At 38.2% G+C, this 18,553-nt stretch overlaps 1 protein-coding gene across 1 annotated transcript; it reads left to right on the top strand.

Annotated features, from left to right (window-relative positions):
- Positions 1-11,212: 11,212 nt before the first annotated feature.
- LOC136274202 (zinc finger CCHC domain-containing protein 12-like) lies at positions 11,213-13,780 on the top strand. The gene is made up of 2 exons (XM_066080700.1): positions 11,213-11,682; positions 11,969-13,780. The coding sequence occupies exon 2, from the start codon at positions 12,199-12,201 to the stop codon at positions 13,198-13,200; it is 1,002 nt and encodes a 333-aa protein (XP_065936772.1). The 5' UTR covers positions 11,213-11,682; positions 11,969-12,198; the 3' UTR covers positions 13,201-13,780.
- Positions 13,781-18,553: the final 4,773 nt, after the last annotated feature.

Raw genomic sequence — 18,553 nt, forward strand, 5'->3', positions numbered from 1 at the left:
ATATAAACATAGTAGTTATTCCTGGTAGTAATTGATAGACATTTGAATTGATCTATAGTTTACAATTAAATTTCAATTGTAGCAAGATATTCATCAAATGTAGTGAATGATTGATATTAATGAAACTTTTTGATATACTTAATTAAGATAATTACGTTAAAAACTTTGGCTCATTAAACTTAAGGTCTAACATTGTTTTACTCTGTGTTGAACCCGTGTATACACTGGGATCAACTAGGGTATACCCTGAGTTTACCCTGGGTATACCCCGGGTATACCCTGGGTTTCCCCCGGGTATACCCTGGGTTTACCCCGGGTATACCCTTGGTGTACCCAGGGTATACCCTGGGTTAAACCCGGGTATATCCTGGGTTTAACCCGGGTATACCCTAAGTTTATCCCGGGTTTAACCCGGGTATACCCTGGGTTTACCTCGGGTATACCCTGGGTTAAACCCGGGTATACCCTGGGTTAAACCCGGGTATACCCTGGGTTAAACCCGGGTATACCCCGGGTTAAACCCGGGTATACCCTGGGTTAAACCTGGGTATACTCTAGGTTAAACCCGCGTTTAATCTGTGTTAAACCCGGGCATACTCTTGGTTAAACCCAGCGTATACCCTGGGTTTTACCCGGGTGTACCCTGGATTAAACCATGGTAAAGGCCGAGTTATATTTAGGTTTACCCCGGAATATACCCTAGACTATACTCGGGTTTAACCCAAGGTTGATCTTTGAGAATAGAGTTTAATATATATTTTTGTTAAAAAATTAATTAATTGAGATATAATGCCGGGTAATTATTTCTTATCATCATCTAAGTTGAAAATTAGATATTATAAAAAAAAAAGCTTTTCTCATTACGAGTGTCTAAACACGTCATATTTTTTAAAAATTTTAGATGGATATGGAAGATACGGAACAAACTTTTTCTGAAACGGTGTTGGAGAATTTCAACCTAGCCAAGGCGTACAATTCTGTATCTGAAACACCACAACTCTTTTTAAGAAGGGATGATCGGATTTTTGGAAGATGTCTGACAGTCGATGAAGTAGAAAGAGAAGTATGGTTGAGATATTCCTTTGACATTGATGGATGCGTTGTGGAGTTTAAATCTTTGGCCGCAATAAGAATGCCCGTGAGACATATCACACTGTTTCCAAATGATAATGCAAGTCTACGGAACGTTAGAGGCTTTTTGAAAAAGCACGTCAGATTAACAGAATACAGTAAAAGCGAACTTATGACCTTCTCAAACAGCTTAGGGTTCCAGCTATTTTATGAAAGAGGGTGGGAATGTTGGATAGCTTTAATTCCTATGCACCAGATGCATTCAGTTGCATTATCCATTCAGCAAGTGAGACAACAAGCCCTCGCCACATTTCTTCAGCTGAGAGAGAATTTTAAAAATACACTAATGGCTCTTGCTTTGCGTGGAGAGGCTAGAAGAACTCTCGAAAAGAATGACATAAATGACGTTCGAAAAATGTTCATTTTACCTGACGATTGTTATGCAATACTCGATGCTTTGCAAGCATCTTTAAACCAACTGACCCAAACTGGACTTTTGAGACCAATCATATTTTGCTTCCGCTTTGGTGAAAAAATGACCTGTGGATTATCATTGTCAGATTTTAATACCCAATTTACATTGCGTACAACTATCCATGTTGCTGCAAACATACTGTCAGACTCTGAAGAAGTTGATCTTCTTTGGTCTACTGCGGGATTGCAACAAATCATCGGCCACAGAGGAACACTTTGTACATGCTTATCATTCAAAGACTGTGCCAACTATCAGAGCAATCTAGATGGAAGACCAATGGATATCAAAACTTGTTTGCGGACGATTTGTCGTTTTCCACACGAGGTGCAGTTTGTTCAACTTTACGCTGACATTCCACATCGTCAACCCAATTGTCGATATCATCCAGTGTCGGGTTGCATTGTTGGAGGTATGTGTTTCCCACGATCGACAGCAGAGGCATTCCTACGCGACGCTGATCATTATATATCTACATTGCAAAGCAACTGGACATTACTAAGGAGAAGTACATGTAGGATTGAATTTGTTGTTTCGCAGGATTCAGTTGCTGACCATATAAATGCTATGGATTTTATTAATTTAACCAATCTAGAAGTACTTTTAGAAACTGTACCTCTGTTGGTGCCTTTTCCTTTGCATATTCTAACATGCATTCGACATTTGGGTTTATGGATTTGCAAGGAACTTAAAGAATTATTGAACGAGTATAAAAAAACAGGAAATGTGCGTGCCACCTGGCAATCCTATCAGTTGGAACTAGCCTCCGAAAAACTTTTGTGGGGAAAGCCACTTTGTGGAAGGAGTACATCTTACTCTATCAATCTAGGACCAGGAGCTCTTGGTCCCAGTAGAAGTTCAACTGACCACTATGGATTTCTATCTTTAGAAGTGTACTCAACCTGTATGCAAAACGAATATAGCATTCCCCCACAAGAAATATGGACAACATCTGAGGTCATATCTAAGATGATAAAACGGTCAGTGGGATTGCACGATCACTTGGATGGCAGCTATGGAGTCATTGGTCGACATTTGGTTGTTGCCTTACTACATGACCTGCACGAAACTGGCAAGGCTGCCAGTTACGTTCTTTTTGAAGATTTCCTACGAGAGATAAAATCTTGCAAGACAACATTTAAGACAGTCGGTGCTGTAACAATTAGATCGCTGGTCAAACTGTTAACAACAAACAGAAGAACAAATTCCCAAATGGTTTTCCCCAGCTTGTACCTGCTCTTGGATAAAAGTAATATATCAGTGGCAGAAGTCATAAAAGCTGGTATTCTTGAACTTGACCTTAAACATTTTCCAGCTGTTACAACATATGACAGGCATGGGAATATGACACTGACATGGTCATTTAATGATAAATTCTGGACCGTTGTATATGACAAACGTTCTACAGATATCACAGAAAACACACTTGTCACAATATCAGATTTAGTAAGAGGTGAATTGGAAAAACGGGGGCTAATATACCCAAGTAAGATTAAGAAAACCCCAAAGATTCTTCCTTGGTTAACAATGTGCCTTCGAAGGCTCCAGAAAGAAAATATGGATATGGAACAATTAGTAATAACAATGACGTATATCAGCTGTATTGCACTTTTGATGCAGGGCCAATATGTCGAATATGACAGGTTAGCTTTACTGACGATCGACCTACCAGTAGATAAAAACAAACTGATCGCCTTGGAGATTTTGTCAAAGTTGCAATTGGCCAGCTTTAGATTTCGCAATTTGCAGTTAAATCGCTTGCACTTCACCATCCCACATAAGCTTGAAATGTTGACAGGAGCAGAAAAGAAAAGTACGAAGAAGGGAGAAACAAAGCAATCAGAAGAGGTTACTACCAATGACAATAAAGTCGAAGAACTCCCCCCAAAATACGTCGATCATGACAATGCTGACGATGACCCTATTCTATTTGATAAAGACATCGGACATCGAAGAACTTCCACTTGCTTCCCGATTTCTACATCCTTGAAAGCTCCCTGGTCAGCCCAAGAGTTGGAATTCCTGCATGCTCAAAGGTTGGCAGAAGTTACCATTCGTGAAAAATACGAACGCTTTAAATTACAGTGTTTAAGATCAAATATTCCTTTCCGTACATTTCGGGCTTTTGAAACAAAACTACAAAGACTTTCAAATAAGTAAATATATGCTGCAAGAAGCATAATTTAATTGCATTTACATTTAACAGTTATGTGAGTTATAAGTCATGTTTGATTATAAGCAGGATATTGTTGATTTCGGAATTTCTACATCGGCAATCACTAAAGCAAATAAATTTTGTCTAAGTTTATTTTTGTCTGAGTATTTAATTTGGAAGTAAATGTGAAAAAAGTAATCTTTGACTTTTATTTCTTTATCAAACATTTATCAGGGAGTTTGTGAAATTTAGAACATTTTTTTTTAACTTCTTAAATAGTTTCCGTCGAGTCTATTTTTTGATAATGTATTGTGTAGAGAATGGAAGTACTTAAGAATAAAAATTGTTTAGATGGCTAAAAGTTTCTTATGAATCAACCTAATGAACTAAGAACTTCAATTAAATACTGAGAAAGGGTTTTTTTTCTTCAAGGTCATGATTTCACAAAGTCTCCATTTATGTTGAATAAGAAAATTGAAAATGTTTTGAATTTTTTTTATCATAGTGTATAATTTATTAATGGTTTAAGTTCGCATACAGATCTTTGTCCGCAAACATAGCGTACTAAATAAATCACGCACAAAAAAGTATGAATGAACTATTTCACTTCTTTTTGAACTGTTTTATAATTTAAAACGGCAAGATAATCTTTTACCATAACTTGCAATTACAGGACAAAGTAAACTCTAATATTTGGCAGTTGCAAATGCTTACTCGAACGTTGAGCTTATGGATTGATGATACACAAGCCGTGTTAACTAGTCTTTCCCATCACTCAGAGCGCCTGCTAACGTTAACACAGAAAGCACAGTCATTGTTTCCTTGTCACTCCTTCAGTGCAGACGGTGATTTTCTTAGGAGAGGTAAGCAATTCATTAATTGAAAGTAATCAGTATACCTAATGATAAAGAATGTTTAGAATGCAAAATTAATTTCTTGTTTGTCTAAAGGAAGTTCAGATAAAAAAATAATAATATTAAATCATTCTACAATTTTAGAATATGTACAGACGTCCATAGATAAGATTAAAATGACTCAATCAAACACAATTGGTTTTGTTCTTATAAAACAGAATATTTTGTCACATACGTTTATTTTAATTATTTTACGATGTTGCTGTGCATTACAGATTCCTCACTTGTCTTGAATGAAATAGCAGTATGGAGAATGACTGGCTATCCGAAGGTAATTTTTATAACATAGATATTGAAACATTGTTTAATATAGCAAGCATATTACAACTTTACATGCATGTTTTTGAATCATATTTGATAGATGAAAACGATCCAAAGTATGAAGCCTTAAGAGAATTTGTCCTTGAGACTCTCGGGAAGTTCAGTCGTAAAATAAGAGAAGTTGGTATTAAGCTTGAAAACCTTGAAAAAAAATTGGACTCAGGAACAGAATGTGCCAAGTTCGAAGCTGATTTGGACCAGATTCATAAGAAAATTGATAAAGAGGTGAAGCCTGAATTTGAAAACGCACTTTCCTTCCAAATTAGTCAAGTGAACTCGAGAATAGACGAGTTAGAAATGGCTCTAGTAAATCCTAAAAAGAGAAAAATGATAGACAATGAAGAATTTGAAGAAGAGGAAACAGAAGCTAAGATCGCGACATCTGTGGAAGAATTAAATGAAAACATAAGAAAAGAAGTCGCGGAAGTGTTCAAGAGCATCGAAAGGAGCTACCGCAAAGAACAGGAAAAAGTTTCGAAGTTACAGCTAGCGTACATTCATTACTGGCTGGGATTGCAGGAAACCATTTCTCCAAGTAAGTATAATATACTCCATGTATAGCAACGGGGAAACGTTTATAGTTAAATTAAGATAAAAGAATGAATGCCAGTTTCATTTATTCGTAATGCTTATGCTTTGAGATAGAATGAGAACTCAAAAAGTGTTGTTTTGTTACAATAGCAAAAATGGTAGACATCCAAAATTTGATAAAAGATGGTGTGGAGGATCGCATATGGAGCGAGGGATGGAAGCCAGACGTTCGCGGGGATTTCAGCAACTATTTACAGGACAAAGTAAAGAAAATAGTCAAGAAGAAAAGAGCAATCAACGAAAGAACAAAGCTCCAGCAAGAGCTAGACAACTTGGTTGGGAATGATTTGCAATAAAAGTTTGCTTATGGTTTGTGTAAAAAGAAAAGCATATGTTCACTAAGTATTGCTTATCATTTATGTTATCCTTTATGTAAACCTTTTGTTAGTGCAAGGAAATTTGCTAAAGTAATGAAAGGTAAAAGAAGCAGGAAGCTATATATTATATTAACATTATGTTGATGTAAGGAAAGTAACTTCATAAAATATATGTTGATGTCATTTTTGATAAGAGTAAAAAATGAGTATGTTTTAACAACAAATATGAAAACTAATAAACGAATGATCTTTAGAATAATTTGTTGGATAGTTTTTCAACAGTCCGCCCAGCGCAACATCAGTTATACATAGTGGATAAAACTTTATCCCTTTAAAAATCCAAGTTTGGGAAAGTTTAATGTATATTTAATTTCAACAGCCTCTGTACAACATTATCCCCGAATATCAAGGTCTGGGATTAGATTTTAGATGATAAACCCGGGATGACCCTAAAAATCAGGGTTAGCTCGGGGTTAGCCCTTAAACTTCCGGGTTGGGGAAGGGTTGGTGGATATTTCATGTGACCTACCTCTGTACAACATTATCCCCGAATATCAAGGTCTGGGATTAGATTTTAGATGATAAACCCGGGATGACCCTAAAAATCAGGGTTAGCTCGGGGTTAGCCCTTAAACTTCCGGGTTGGGGAAGGGTTGGTGGATATTTCATGTGACCTACCTCTGTACAACATTATCCCCGAATATCAAGGTCTGGGATTAGATTTTAGATGATAAACCCGGGATGACCCTAAAAATCAGGGTTAGCTCGGGGTTAGCCCTTAAACTTCCGGGTTGGGGAAGGGTTGGTGGATATTTCATGTGACCTACCTCTGTACAACATTATCCCCGAATATCAAGGTCTGGGATTAGATTTTAGATGATAAACCCGGGATGACCCTAAAAATCAGGGTTAGCTCGGGGTTAGCCCTTAAACTTCCGGGTTGGGGAAGGGTTGGTGGATATTTCATGTGACCTACCTCTGTACAACATTATCCCCGAATATCAAGGTCTGGGATTAGATTTTAGATGATAAACCCGGGATGACCCTAAAAATCAGGGTTAGCTCGGGGTTAGCCCTTAAACTTCCGGGTTGGGGAAGGGTTGGTGGATATTTCATGTGACCTACCTCTGTACAACATTATCCCCGAATATCAAGGTCTGGGATTAGATTTTAGATGATAAACCCGGGATGACCCTAAAAATCAGGGTTAGCTCGAGGTTAGCCCTTAAACTTCCGGGTTGGGGAAGGGTTGGTGGATATTTCATGTGACCTACCTCTGTACAACATTATCCCCGAATATCAAGGTCTGGGATTAGATTTTAGATGATAAACCCGGGATGACCCTAAAAATCAGGGTTAGCTCGGGGTTAGCCCTTAAACTTCCGGGTTGGGGAAGGGTTGGTGGATATTTCATGTGACCTACCTCTGTACAACAGTATCCCCGAATATCAAGGTCTGGGATTAGATTTTAGATGATAAACCCGGGATGACCCTAAAAATCAGGGTTAGCTCGGGGTTAGCCCTTAAACTTCCGGGTTGGGGAAGGGTTGGTGGATATTTCATGTGACCTACCTCTGTACAACATTATCCCCGAATATCAAGGTCTGGGATTAGATTTTAGATGATAAACCCGGGATGACCCTAAAAATCAGGGTTAGCTCGGGGTTAGCCCTTAAACTTCCGGGTTGGGGAAGGGTTGGTGGATATTTCATGTGACCTACCTCTGTACAACAGTATCCCCGAATATCAAGGTCTGGGATTAGATTTTAGATGATAAACCCGGGATGACCCTAAAAATCAGGGTTAGCTCGGGGTTAGCCCTTAAACTTCCGGGTTGGGGAAGGGTTGGTGGATATTTCATGTGACCTACCTCTGTACAACATTATCCCCGAATATCAAGGTCTGGGATTAGATTTTAGATGATAAACCCGGGATGACCCTAAAAATCAGGGTTAGCTCGGGGTTAGCCCTTAAACTTCCGGGTTGGGGAAGGGTTGGTGGATATTTCATGTGACCTACCTCTGTACAACATTATCCCCGAATATCAAGGTCTGGGATTAGATTTTAGATGATAAACCCGGGATGACCCTAAAAATCAGGGTTAGCTCGGGGTTAGCCCTTAAACTTCCGGGTTGGGGAAGGGTTGGTGGATATTTCATGTGACCTACCTCTGTACAACAGTATCCCCGAATATCAAGGTCTGGGATTAGATTTTAGATGATAAACCCGGGATGACCCTAAAAATCAGGGTTAGCTCGGGGTTAGCCCTTAAACTTCTGGGTTGGGGAAGGGTTGGTGGATATTTCATGTGACCTACCTCTGTACAACATTATCCCCGAATATCAAGGTCTGGGATTAGATTTTAGATGATAAACCCGGGATGACCCTAAAAATCAGGGTTAGCTCGGGGTTAGCCCTTAAACTTCCGGGTTGGGGAAGGGTTGATGGATATTTCATGTGACCTACCTCTGTACAACATTATCCCCGAATATCAAGGTCTGGGATTAGATTTTAGATGATAAACCCGGGATGACCCTAAAAATCAGGGTTAGCTCGGGGTTAGCCCTTAAACTTCCGGGTTGGGGAAGGGTTGGTGGATATTTCATGTGACCTACCTCTGTACAACAGTATCCCCGAATATCAAGGTCTGGGATTAGATTTTAGATGATAAACCCGGGATGACCCTAAAAATCAGGGTTAGCTCGGGGTTAGCCCTTAAACTTCCGGGTTGGAGAAGGGTTGGTGGATATTTCATGTGCCCTACCTCTGTACAACATTATCCCCGAATATCAAGGTCTGGGATTAGATTTTAGATGATAAACCCGGGATGACCCTAAAAATCAGGGTTAGCTCGGGGTTAGCCCTTAAACTTCCGGGTTGGGGAAGGGTTGGTGGATATTTCATGTGACCTACCTCTGTACAACAGTATCCCCGAATATCAAGGTCTGGGATTAGATTTTAGATGATAAACCCGGGATGACCCTAAAAATCAGGGTTAGCTCGGGGTTAGCCCTTAAACTTCCGGGTTGGGGAAGGGTTGGTGGATATTTCATGTGACCTACCTCTGTACAACATTATCCCCGAATATCAAGGTCTGGGATTAGATTTTAGATGATAAACCCGGGATGACCCTAAAAATCAGGGTTAGCTCGGGGTTAGCCCTTAAACTTCCGGGTTGGGCAAGGGTTGGTGGATATTTCATGTGACCTACCTCTGTACAACATTATCCCCGAATATCAAGGTCTGGGATTAGATTTTAGATGATAAACCCGGGATGACCCTAAAAATCAGGGTTAGCTCGGGGTTAGCCCTTAAACTTCCGGGTTGGGGAAGGGTTGGTGGATATTTCATGTGACCTACCTCTGTACAACATTATCCCCGAATATCAAGGTCTGGGATTAGATTTTAGATGATAAACCCGGGATGACCCTAAAAATCAGGGTTAGCTCGGGGTTAGCCCTTAAACTTCCGGGTTGGGGAAGGGTTGGTGGATATTTCATGTGACCTACCTCTGTACAACATTATCCCCGAATATCAAGGTCTGGGATTAGATTTTAGATGATAAACCCGGGATGACCCTAAAAATCAGGGTTAGCTCGGGGTTAGCCCTTAAACTTCCGGGTTGGGGAAGGGTTGGTGGATATTTCATGTGACCTACCTCTGTACAACATTATCCCCGAATATCAAGGTCTGGGATTAGATTTTAGATGATAAACCCGGGATGACCCTAAAAATCAGGGTTAGCTCGGGGTTAGCCCTTAAACTTCCGGGTTGGGGAAGGGTTGGTGGATATTTCATGTGACCTACCTCTGTACAACATTATCCCCGAATATCAAGGTCTGGGATTAGATTTTAGATGATAAACCCGGGATGACCCTAAAAATCAGGGTTAGCTCGGGGTTAGCCCTTAAACTTCCGGGTTGGGGAAGGGTTGGTGGATGGGTTAGGGTTAGGGTTAGGGTTAGGGTTAGGGTTAGGGTTAGGGTATAGGCACTTTGACGAGATGCGTGTGCGGGAATGCGGGACTCCGCCTTTTAATCCACGTGGCTGTCAATCATTTACTTCTATAAATATCTGATGATTTGGTTTTTTATCATTCTTTTGATTGTGACTCTGTTGGATTATATGGGTTGTTCACTTGTTAAAGGTAACTGCATTTTTCAATATCATTATTTAATTGCTCATTATCCTGCATTCTAATGTTAAGTAGCAATAGATATGAAATTTTATAAACATAGTAGTTATTGCTGGTAGTAATTGATAGACTATTGAATTGATCTAAAGTTTACAATTAAATTTCAATTGTAGCAAGATATTCATCAAATGTAGTGAATGGTATGAATGAAACTTTCTGATATGCTTAATTAAGATAATTACGTTAAGAACTTTGGCTCATTAAGCTTAAGGTCTAACATTGTTTTACTCTGAGTTAAACCCGTGTATACACTGGGTTCAACTAGGGTATACCCTGGGTTTACCCTGGGTATACCCCGGGTATACCCTGGGTTTACTCCGGGTATACCCTTGGTGTACCCCGGGTTAAACCCGGGTATACCCTGGGTTAAACCCGGGTATATCCTGGGTTTAACCCGGGTATACCCTGAGTTTACCCCGGGTTTACCCCGGGTATACCCTGGGTTAAACCCGGGTATACCCTGGGTTAAACCCAGTGTATACCCTGGGTTTTACCAGGGTGTACCCTGGATTAAACCATGGTAAAGTCATATTTGGGTTTAACCCGGAATATACCCTAGACTATACTTGGGTTTAACCCACGGTTGATCTTTGAGAATAGAGTTTAATATATATTTTTGTTAAAACATGAATTAATTCAGATATAATGCCGGGTAATTATTTCTTATCATCATCTAAGTTGAAAATTAGATATTATAAAAAAAAAAGCTTTTCTTATTACTAGTGTCTAAACACGTCATATTTTTTAAAAATTTTAGATGGATATGGAAGATACGGAACAAACTTTTTCTGAAACGGTGTTGGAGAATTTAAACCTAGCCAAGGCGTACAATTCTGTATCTGAAACACCACAACTTTTTTTAAGAAGGAATGATCGGATTTTTGGAAGATGCCTGACAGTCGATGAAGTAGAAAGAGAAGTATGGTTGAGATATTCCTTTGACATTGATGGATGCGTTGTGGAGTTTAAATCTTTGGCCGCAATAAGAATGCCCGTGAGACATATCACACTGTTTCCAAATGATAATGCAAGTCTACGGAACGTTAGAGGCTTTTTGAAAAAGCATGTCAGATTAATAGAATACAGTAAAAGCGAACTTATGACCTTCTCAAACAGCTTAGGGTTCCAGTTAATTTATGAAAGAGGGTGGGAATGTTGTGTAACAGATGTGTTTAAAAAATATTTATTTTTTGTATCATTTTCAATGTAGAAAGTATTAGATTAAGATAAAAAGTCACAGCCGTGACGGGGTGTCGAACCGCGTACCTATCGTGTGTTAATCGGGTGACTTACCCACTAGTCTATGTGTCGCACTGCTTATATACGTTTTTTAAAGATAGTCCTTTAGTCAATGGATGTTTTCATATAAATATTATTTCGATATTTTTCACGCTAAACAAATTAAGATAGTTGTTTTATTGGATAAACCTCCGATTACTTATATTTTTCTTTAATATATATAAATCATTTTTAGATTTTTTGGTAATATAAGATTTTCTTTGTTCTAAAACTTCCGGTCGCTAACTTACAGCCATTTGAAAATTGCTCTCGACCGGGACACATCATTTGAATGTGTGTGTAGCCGACATACATAGTATAACTACCTATAAGGAGTTACTATACGCTCTGTCCCACCCTTACTTAGGGTATGTATATATTATCATTTGTACTAGCATATTATAATTGATAACTACTGTAAACTATGTCCATATTTATTTGATAATTTCAGTAGTATGGTACATAATACTTACATGAATAAGTAGAGAGAAAGAATTATATTTAAATGTTTGCATCTATTTAATTCTTGTTTAATACGAATATATTTTAACAGATAATTTTATACTTACCTAAATTTACATGCTTATAAATGAAATGTTATATTACGACATGTATAATTACAGTTGAGTAATTATTTATATCATGTATTTGTAGGAACGACACATATATATATATAACATACTGGAATAAAGCGGAATCTCAAAAGTCTGGTTGTTTACAATGGTGTCAGAAGTGGGATCGCCAGATGCCTGATGATTTCCCCAATGGTGTCGTGGACAACAGAGCTGACAGATTTTTCAGTTGAATGATTGTACATATTTATTAACTTTTGAACTTTTCTAAATATATTTTGTTTAATAAAGAAATAAACATACGCCATAAAAATGGAAGAAAAGCTGAAAGAAGAAATAGAACAATTGCGGATAAAACTTCTTCATGTTGAAGCGAGGCAAGCGGCTACATCCAAATCAACACCGCCTGTCTACATAAAATCCGAACGAAAACTCCCCAAGTTAGCTGGAAGACCCGTCAAAGACTCTGATCCAGATGTCGAAGATTGGGTAACAGACATGAGAGATCATATTGTAAATATTCCAACAAATGATGAGAAAATTGAGTTTGTATTGGACCACCTCACTGGAAATGCTAAAACGGAAATCCGAATGCGTCCATCCGATATGAAAAAAACAGCGGATGACATATTGAAAATTGTTGAAGAAACATTTAAAATTCAAGACAATTTGGCCCAACTCAGACACAAATTTTATGAGAGAGAGCAAACAGAGAATGAAAGTTTAGAAACATATTCCCTATCCTTAATGAAACTTATGCACAGTATTAACAAGAAAGAAGGGGGTGACAGTTCAAACAATGAGAAAATTCTGACTGAAAAGTTTATTGATGGTGTAAGAGATTATCAACTCAAGAGGGAACTACGAAGGTTTTCCATGGAAAATCCATCAATGCCCTTTATAGAATTTCGCGGACGTGTGCTATTATGGGTTGATGACCGACAGCCAAATTCGTCGAAAAGCGCTGCTTCAATCAATAAAGTTTCAATTGAAGAAACAACGCCAGAAACTCAAAGCAATGATATTCTGGAGGTGATTAAGAAACAACAAGAGCTTCTTGAAAAACAGCAGAAACAAATTGATTTCCTCACACAAATGGTACCCCGGCAACAGTTTCATTACAGAGGACGCGGCATTCATTCCGATAGAGGTAGAAGCAGAGGACGAGGATATAGACGTAGTTTAGGCAGATCCAATACCATCACATGTTATCACTGTCACGAAGAGGGTCACAAGAAACCTGATTGTCCAAAACTTTCAGCAACGGCAAGGAAGATTTCTCTGGACGACCCAAAAGCCCAACCCTCTCAGTGACGAGTCGAACTGGTGAGGGACACCAAGAAGACTCCAAACAATCGCTAAACAATCTTAAAGAAAAATGTCCTTCAACAAATGTCAAGATAAATGGAAATAACTTTTTGTGTCTATTAGACACAGGATCTGAAGTGTCTACTATAACATCAAAATTTTACAATACTTACCTGTCCGACTTAAAACTTAGTGACACCCGTCCTTTTCTGAAACTTGTAGCTGCCAATAATTTGCAAATACCTTACCTTGGTTTTGTAGAAGTAGACGTTGATCTGGGTGGGTGTGTTTTACATGATGTTGGTTTTCTTGTTTCTAAAGTCAATGATGAAGAAACAACAGACGGAATCCTTGGTTGTAACATTTTAAAGCAAGTTCATAATCTCATTAAAGATGGTACATTCAAATTTGAAAATGAATCAGAAAAAGACTCTTGGAAAATAACGACCACTGCTCTCGACCTATCTACGGGCGATGACAAAATAAGTTTTGTGAAAGTTGCAGGACGATCTGATATCTGTATACCAGCTAAATCTATGAAAGTTGTCATCGGATCGACAAAACAGAATAAGAAGAATAAACCATATACGGCAGCAGTCCAAGCCATATCAGGAACGTTTGGATCACTTCCAAGAAACATAATGGTTATTGATACCTTAGGAACGATAGACAGTGACAAAATACCAGTAAGAGTGCTAAATATTGGAGATGAAGACACGTGGTTGAAACCCAAGAGCAGAATTGGGACGCTTCACAAAGTAGATGTCATTCGATCTACCAACGACGAATATGACATTGATATACATGAAACAGAAGTTGTAATACGTAAGATAAGTACAAAAACATCAGACGATATCCCAATCTCAGACGATTACAACGATCACTTGAAAGTAAAGATGGGAGACGTAATCCTCACTGAAGATCAAAAAGGAAAATTCGATAGTCTTTTACGAAAGCATCGCGAAACCTTTAGCAAAGATGACAATGATCTTGGTTACACCGAAGCAGTGAAACATGCCATCAAACTCAAAGATGATGTACCAATCAGACTTCCACACCGTCGAATACCTCCACATCAAATCGATGAAGTTAAACAACATATCAAGAAACTTTTAGACAGTGGAGTAATACGGAAAAGCAGTAGTCCCTTTGCGTCAGCTGTAGTAATAGTACGAAAGAAAGATAAAAGCCTTCGTCTTTGCGTGGACTACAGAGAACTGAATAAAAAGACCATTAAAGACGCTTATCCTCTCCCAAGGATCGACGAAACGTTGGATGTCTTACACGGAGCAAAATATTTTAGTTCGATTGACCTTGCACAGGGATACCACCAAGTGGCTATGGATGAAGAGTCGATAGAGAAAACAGCTTTTCGTGTCGGTACGGGTGGCCTTTATGAATACTTAAGAATGCCGTTTGGATTGTGCAATAGTCCTGCCACTTTTCAAAGGCTCATGGAAGCTTGTTTCTCAGAGGAAAATTTTGAAATCTTACTTCTTTATTTAGATGACATTCTCGTCTTTTCAAACACAGTCGATGAACATTTACGCCGTTTAGATATTGTCTTTACAAAACTCAAATCCCATGGATTGAAAATGAAACCAACCAAATGCAGTTTTTTTAATACATCAGTTAAATACCTTGGACACGTAGTTTCCGAGAAAGGGATTTCCACAGATCCTGAGAAAACAGAAGCAATCAAATCATGGCCAACACCAACCACAGAAAAGGAACTCAGATCATTTCTTGGTCTAGCAGGGTATTATAGACGATTTGTGAAGGACTTCTCGAAAATCGCTAGACCATTACACAGTCTAACCCATAACAACAAAAGTGGACAAAAGAAGATAACAAAACCATTCCAAGAGTCATGGACAACTGAATGCGATTCTTCTTTTAATGCACTTAAAGAAAAACTTATCTCGTCACCGATCCTAGGTTATCCAGATTTTAAGAAAACATTTATATTAGAGACAGATGCTAGTTTTGACGGATTAGGCGCCGTCTTGTCACAAGAACAGCAACACGGTCACGTTGTCATTGCGTATGCATCAAGGACTTTGCGACCCACAGAACGAAACATGGAAAACTATAGTTCGATGAAATTGGAACTACTAGCTTTAAAGTGGGCCGTGACAGAGAAATTTAGAGACTATTTACTTGGTGCAAAATTTGTCGTTTACACGGATAATAATCCGCTCAGTTATCTTCAAACTGCGAAATTAGGAGCCACAGAAACACGATGGGCTAGCCAACTTGCTCAGTTCGATTTTGAGGTCAAGTTCCGTTCAGGAAAAGTTAACCGTAATGCTGATGCATTAAGCCGTAAACCAGTACCCAAAATAAGAACTGTTACATGCAATTCTGAGTCTGTACTTCAGACGATAACGAAAGGCTCTACTTTAATGGATATTCGCAGGAAAGATACTGAAATATCTCATGCACATGTTCGATTCATGCAAACAGAGACTGTAGACGCAACCAATACGTTACCTGAATACGAACACACAGAAATAGCATCTCTACAAACATCTGACCCTTTACTTAGTCGTGTTCGCTACTGGATAAAAAATGATGTAAAACCTACCATAGAAGACCTGAAGAGAGAAAACAAAAATGTTAGGAAGTTATTGAAACATATGGACAAACTACAGATTGAGGAGGATGTGATCTACAGATATACAGATGGAGAAACTGGGCCATGTAGACAAGTACTTCTTCCAACATCATTGAAGCAACATGTTTTAGAATCCCTACACAGTCACGCTGGACATCAAGGTGTAGAGAGAACTTTGTCTCTTGTTCAGAAAAGATGCTACTGGGTGACCATGAAAAATGATGTTGAAGAGTTTTGTAAAAAATGTGAAAGATGTCTGATCTCTAAAGCACCACTTCCTTCTGTGAAACCTCCAATTGGAAATCTGCTTGCGTTCAAACCATTAGATATATTAGCCATTGACTTTACCCTACTTGAGCCAGCATCAGATGGTAGAGAGAACGTTCTCGTCATGACTGATATTTTTTCGAAGTTTACACAGGCTGTTCCAACAAGAGATCAAAAGGCAACAACAGTAGCGAAAGTTTTAACCAAAGAATGGTTTTTCCGTTATGGAATTCCCAGAAGAATCCATAGTGATCAGGGCAGAAATTTCGAAAGTGCCATAATTCAAGAACTCTGTAAAATTTATAATATTTCGAAAAGTCGAACAACACCGTACCACCCAGAGGGAAATGGTCAAGTTGAGCGGTACAACAGAACAATGCACAATTTACTCCGAACTTTAACAGCGGAACAGAAACGAAAATGGCCTGAATATTTACCTGAACTTGTCTATGTTTATAATTCTACAATCCATTCATCAACGGGTTACACCCCATATTTCTTAATGTTTTGTAGAGAGCCAACACTACCAATTGATCATTTCCTTGGCCTTGGTGACGACAACTCTTCTGCAACGGTGGACGAATATATCGTAAAACATAAACAACGTATGAGTCACGTTATGGAACAAGCAAAGAAGAATTTAGAAGACAATGCGAAACGGAGAAATAAACATTACAATCGTTCTACAAAGCAGAGTGAAATTGCCATTGGATCACGTAAGTAATCGGTAGAAGCAAAATTCAAGATACGTGGGATTCAACGCCGTATCGAGTTGTTGGTGCTCCAGGTGATAACGTGTACACTATTCAAATTGTGGATGGTTCTGGACCAACAAGAAACGTCACACGAAGAGAAATCCTAGACACGGGTGAAATTGTGTATTCAGAAGATGACAGTGATTCAACTATTTCTGATTCCGATTCTGAAAGTGAAAACCGTGTGTTTATTCTTAAAAATGTGCAAAATTGTGATCCAGCAAGTGATAATGATGTTGAAGAGACCGAATTGTCTTTACCGGATACATCGGTAGCACCCTCAGTACAACCTAGACGTACAACGCGCAGCACTGCTGGAAAACATTCCAATCTTCACCACTTACCAACTTCCGCCATCAGATCTCAAACAGTAACAGAAGATGTACACGATTTTCAACAGTTAAGTCAGGCTGTTGCGAATCTCGGTGCTTCTTTGGCTTCTACACTCACCCAAGCGTGGGCTCAGTATAAACACTAGATTGATTTTATTTATGTAGAGTATGAATGGTAGAGTGACTGTTTATTATTTATTGATATATTTAATTCAGTAATTTATTCATTGCAGTGTAAAGCAATGTTAAACAGGGGGAATATGTAACAGATGTGTTTAAAAAATATTTATTTTTTGTATCATTTTCAATGTAGAAAGTATTAGATTAAGATAAAAAGTCACAGCCGTGACGGGGTGTCGAACCGCGTACCTATCGTGTGTTAATCGGGTGACTTACCCACTAGTCTATGTGTCGCACTGCTTATATACGTTTTTTAAAGATAGTCCTTTAGTCAATGGATGTTTTCATATAAATATTATTTCGATATTTTTCACGCTAAACAAATTAAGATAGTTGTTTTATTGGATAAACCTCCGATTACTTATATTTTTCTTTAATATATATAAATCATTTTTAGATTTTTTGGTAATATAAGATTTTTTTGTTCTAAAACTTCCGGTCGCTAACTTACAGCCATTTGAAAATTGCTCTCGACCGGGACACATCATTTGAATGTGTGTGTAGCCGACATACATAGTATAACTACCTATAAGGAGTTACTATACGCTCTGTCCCACCCTTACTTAGGGTATGTATATATTATCATTTGTACTAGCATATTATAATTGATAACTACTGTAAACTATGTCCATATTTATTTGATAATTTCAGTAGTATGGTACATAATACTTACATGAATAAGTAGAGAGAAAGAATTATATTTAAATGTTTGCATCTATTTAATTCTTGTTTAATACGAATATATTTTAACAGATAATTTTATACTTACCTAAATTTACATGCTTATAAATGAAATGTTATATTACGACATGTATAATTACAGTTGAGTAATTATTTATATCATGTATTTGTAGGAACGACACATATATATATATAACATACTGGAATAAAGCGGAATCTCAAAAGTCTGGTTGTTTACAGTTGGATAGCATTAATTCCTATGCACCAGATGCATTCAGTTGCGTTATCCAATCAGCAAGTGAGACAACAAGCCCTCGCCACATTTCTTCAGCTAAGAGAGAATTTTAAAAATACACTAATGGCTCTTGCTTTGCGTGGAGAGGCTAGAAGAACTCTCGAAAAGAATGACATAAATGACGTTCGAAAAATGTTCATTTTACCTGACGATTGTTATGCAATACTCGATGCTTTGCAAACGTCTTTAAACCAACTGACCCAAACTGGACTTTTGAGACCAATCATATTTT

The sequence above is a fragment of the Magallana gigas genome, chromosome 3 (genome assembly GCF_963853765.1).
Source record: "Magallana gigas chromosome 3, xbMagGiga1.1, whole genome shotgun sequence".
Classification (NCBI taxonomy): Eukaryota; Metazoa; Mollusca; class Bivalvia; order Ostreida; family Ostreidae; genus Magallana; species Magallana gigas.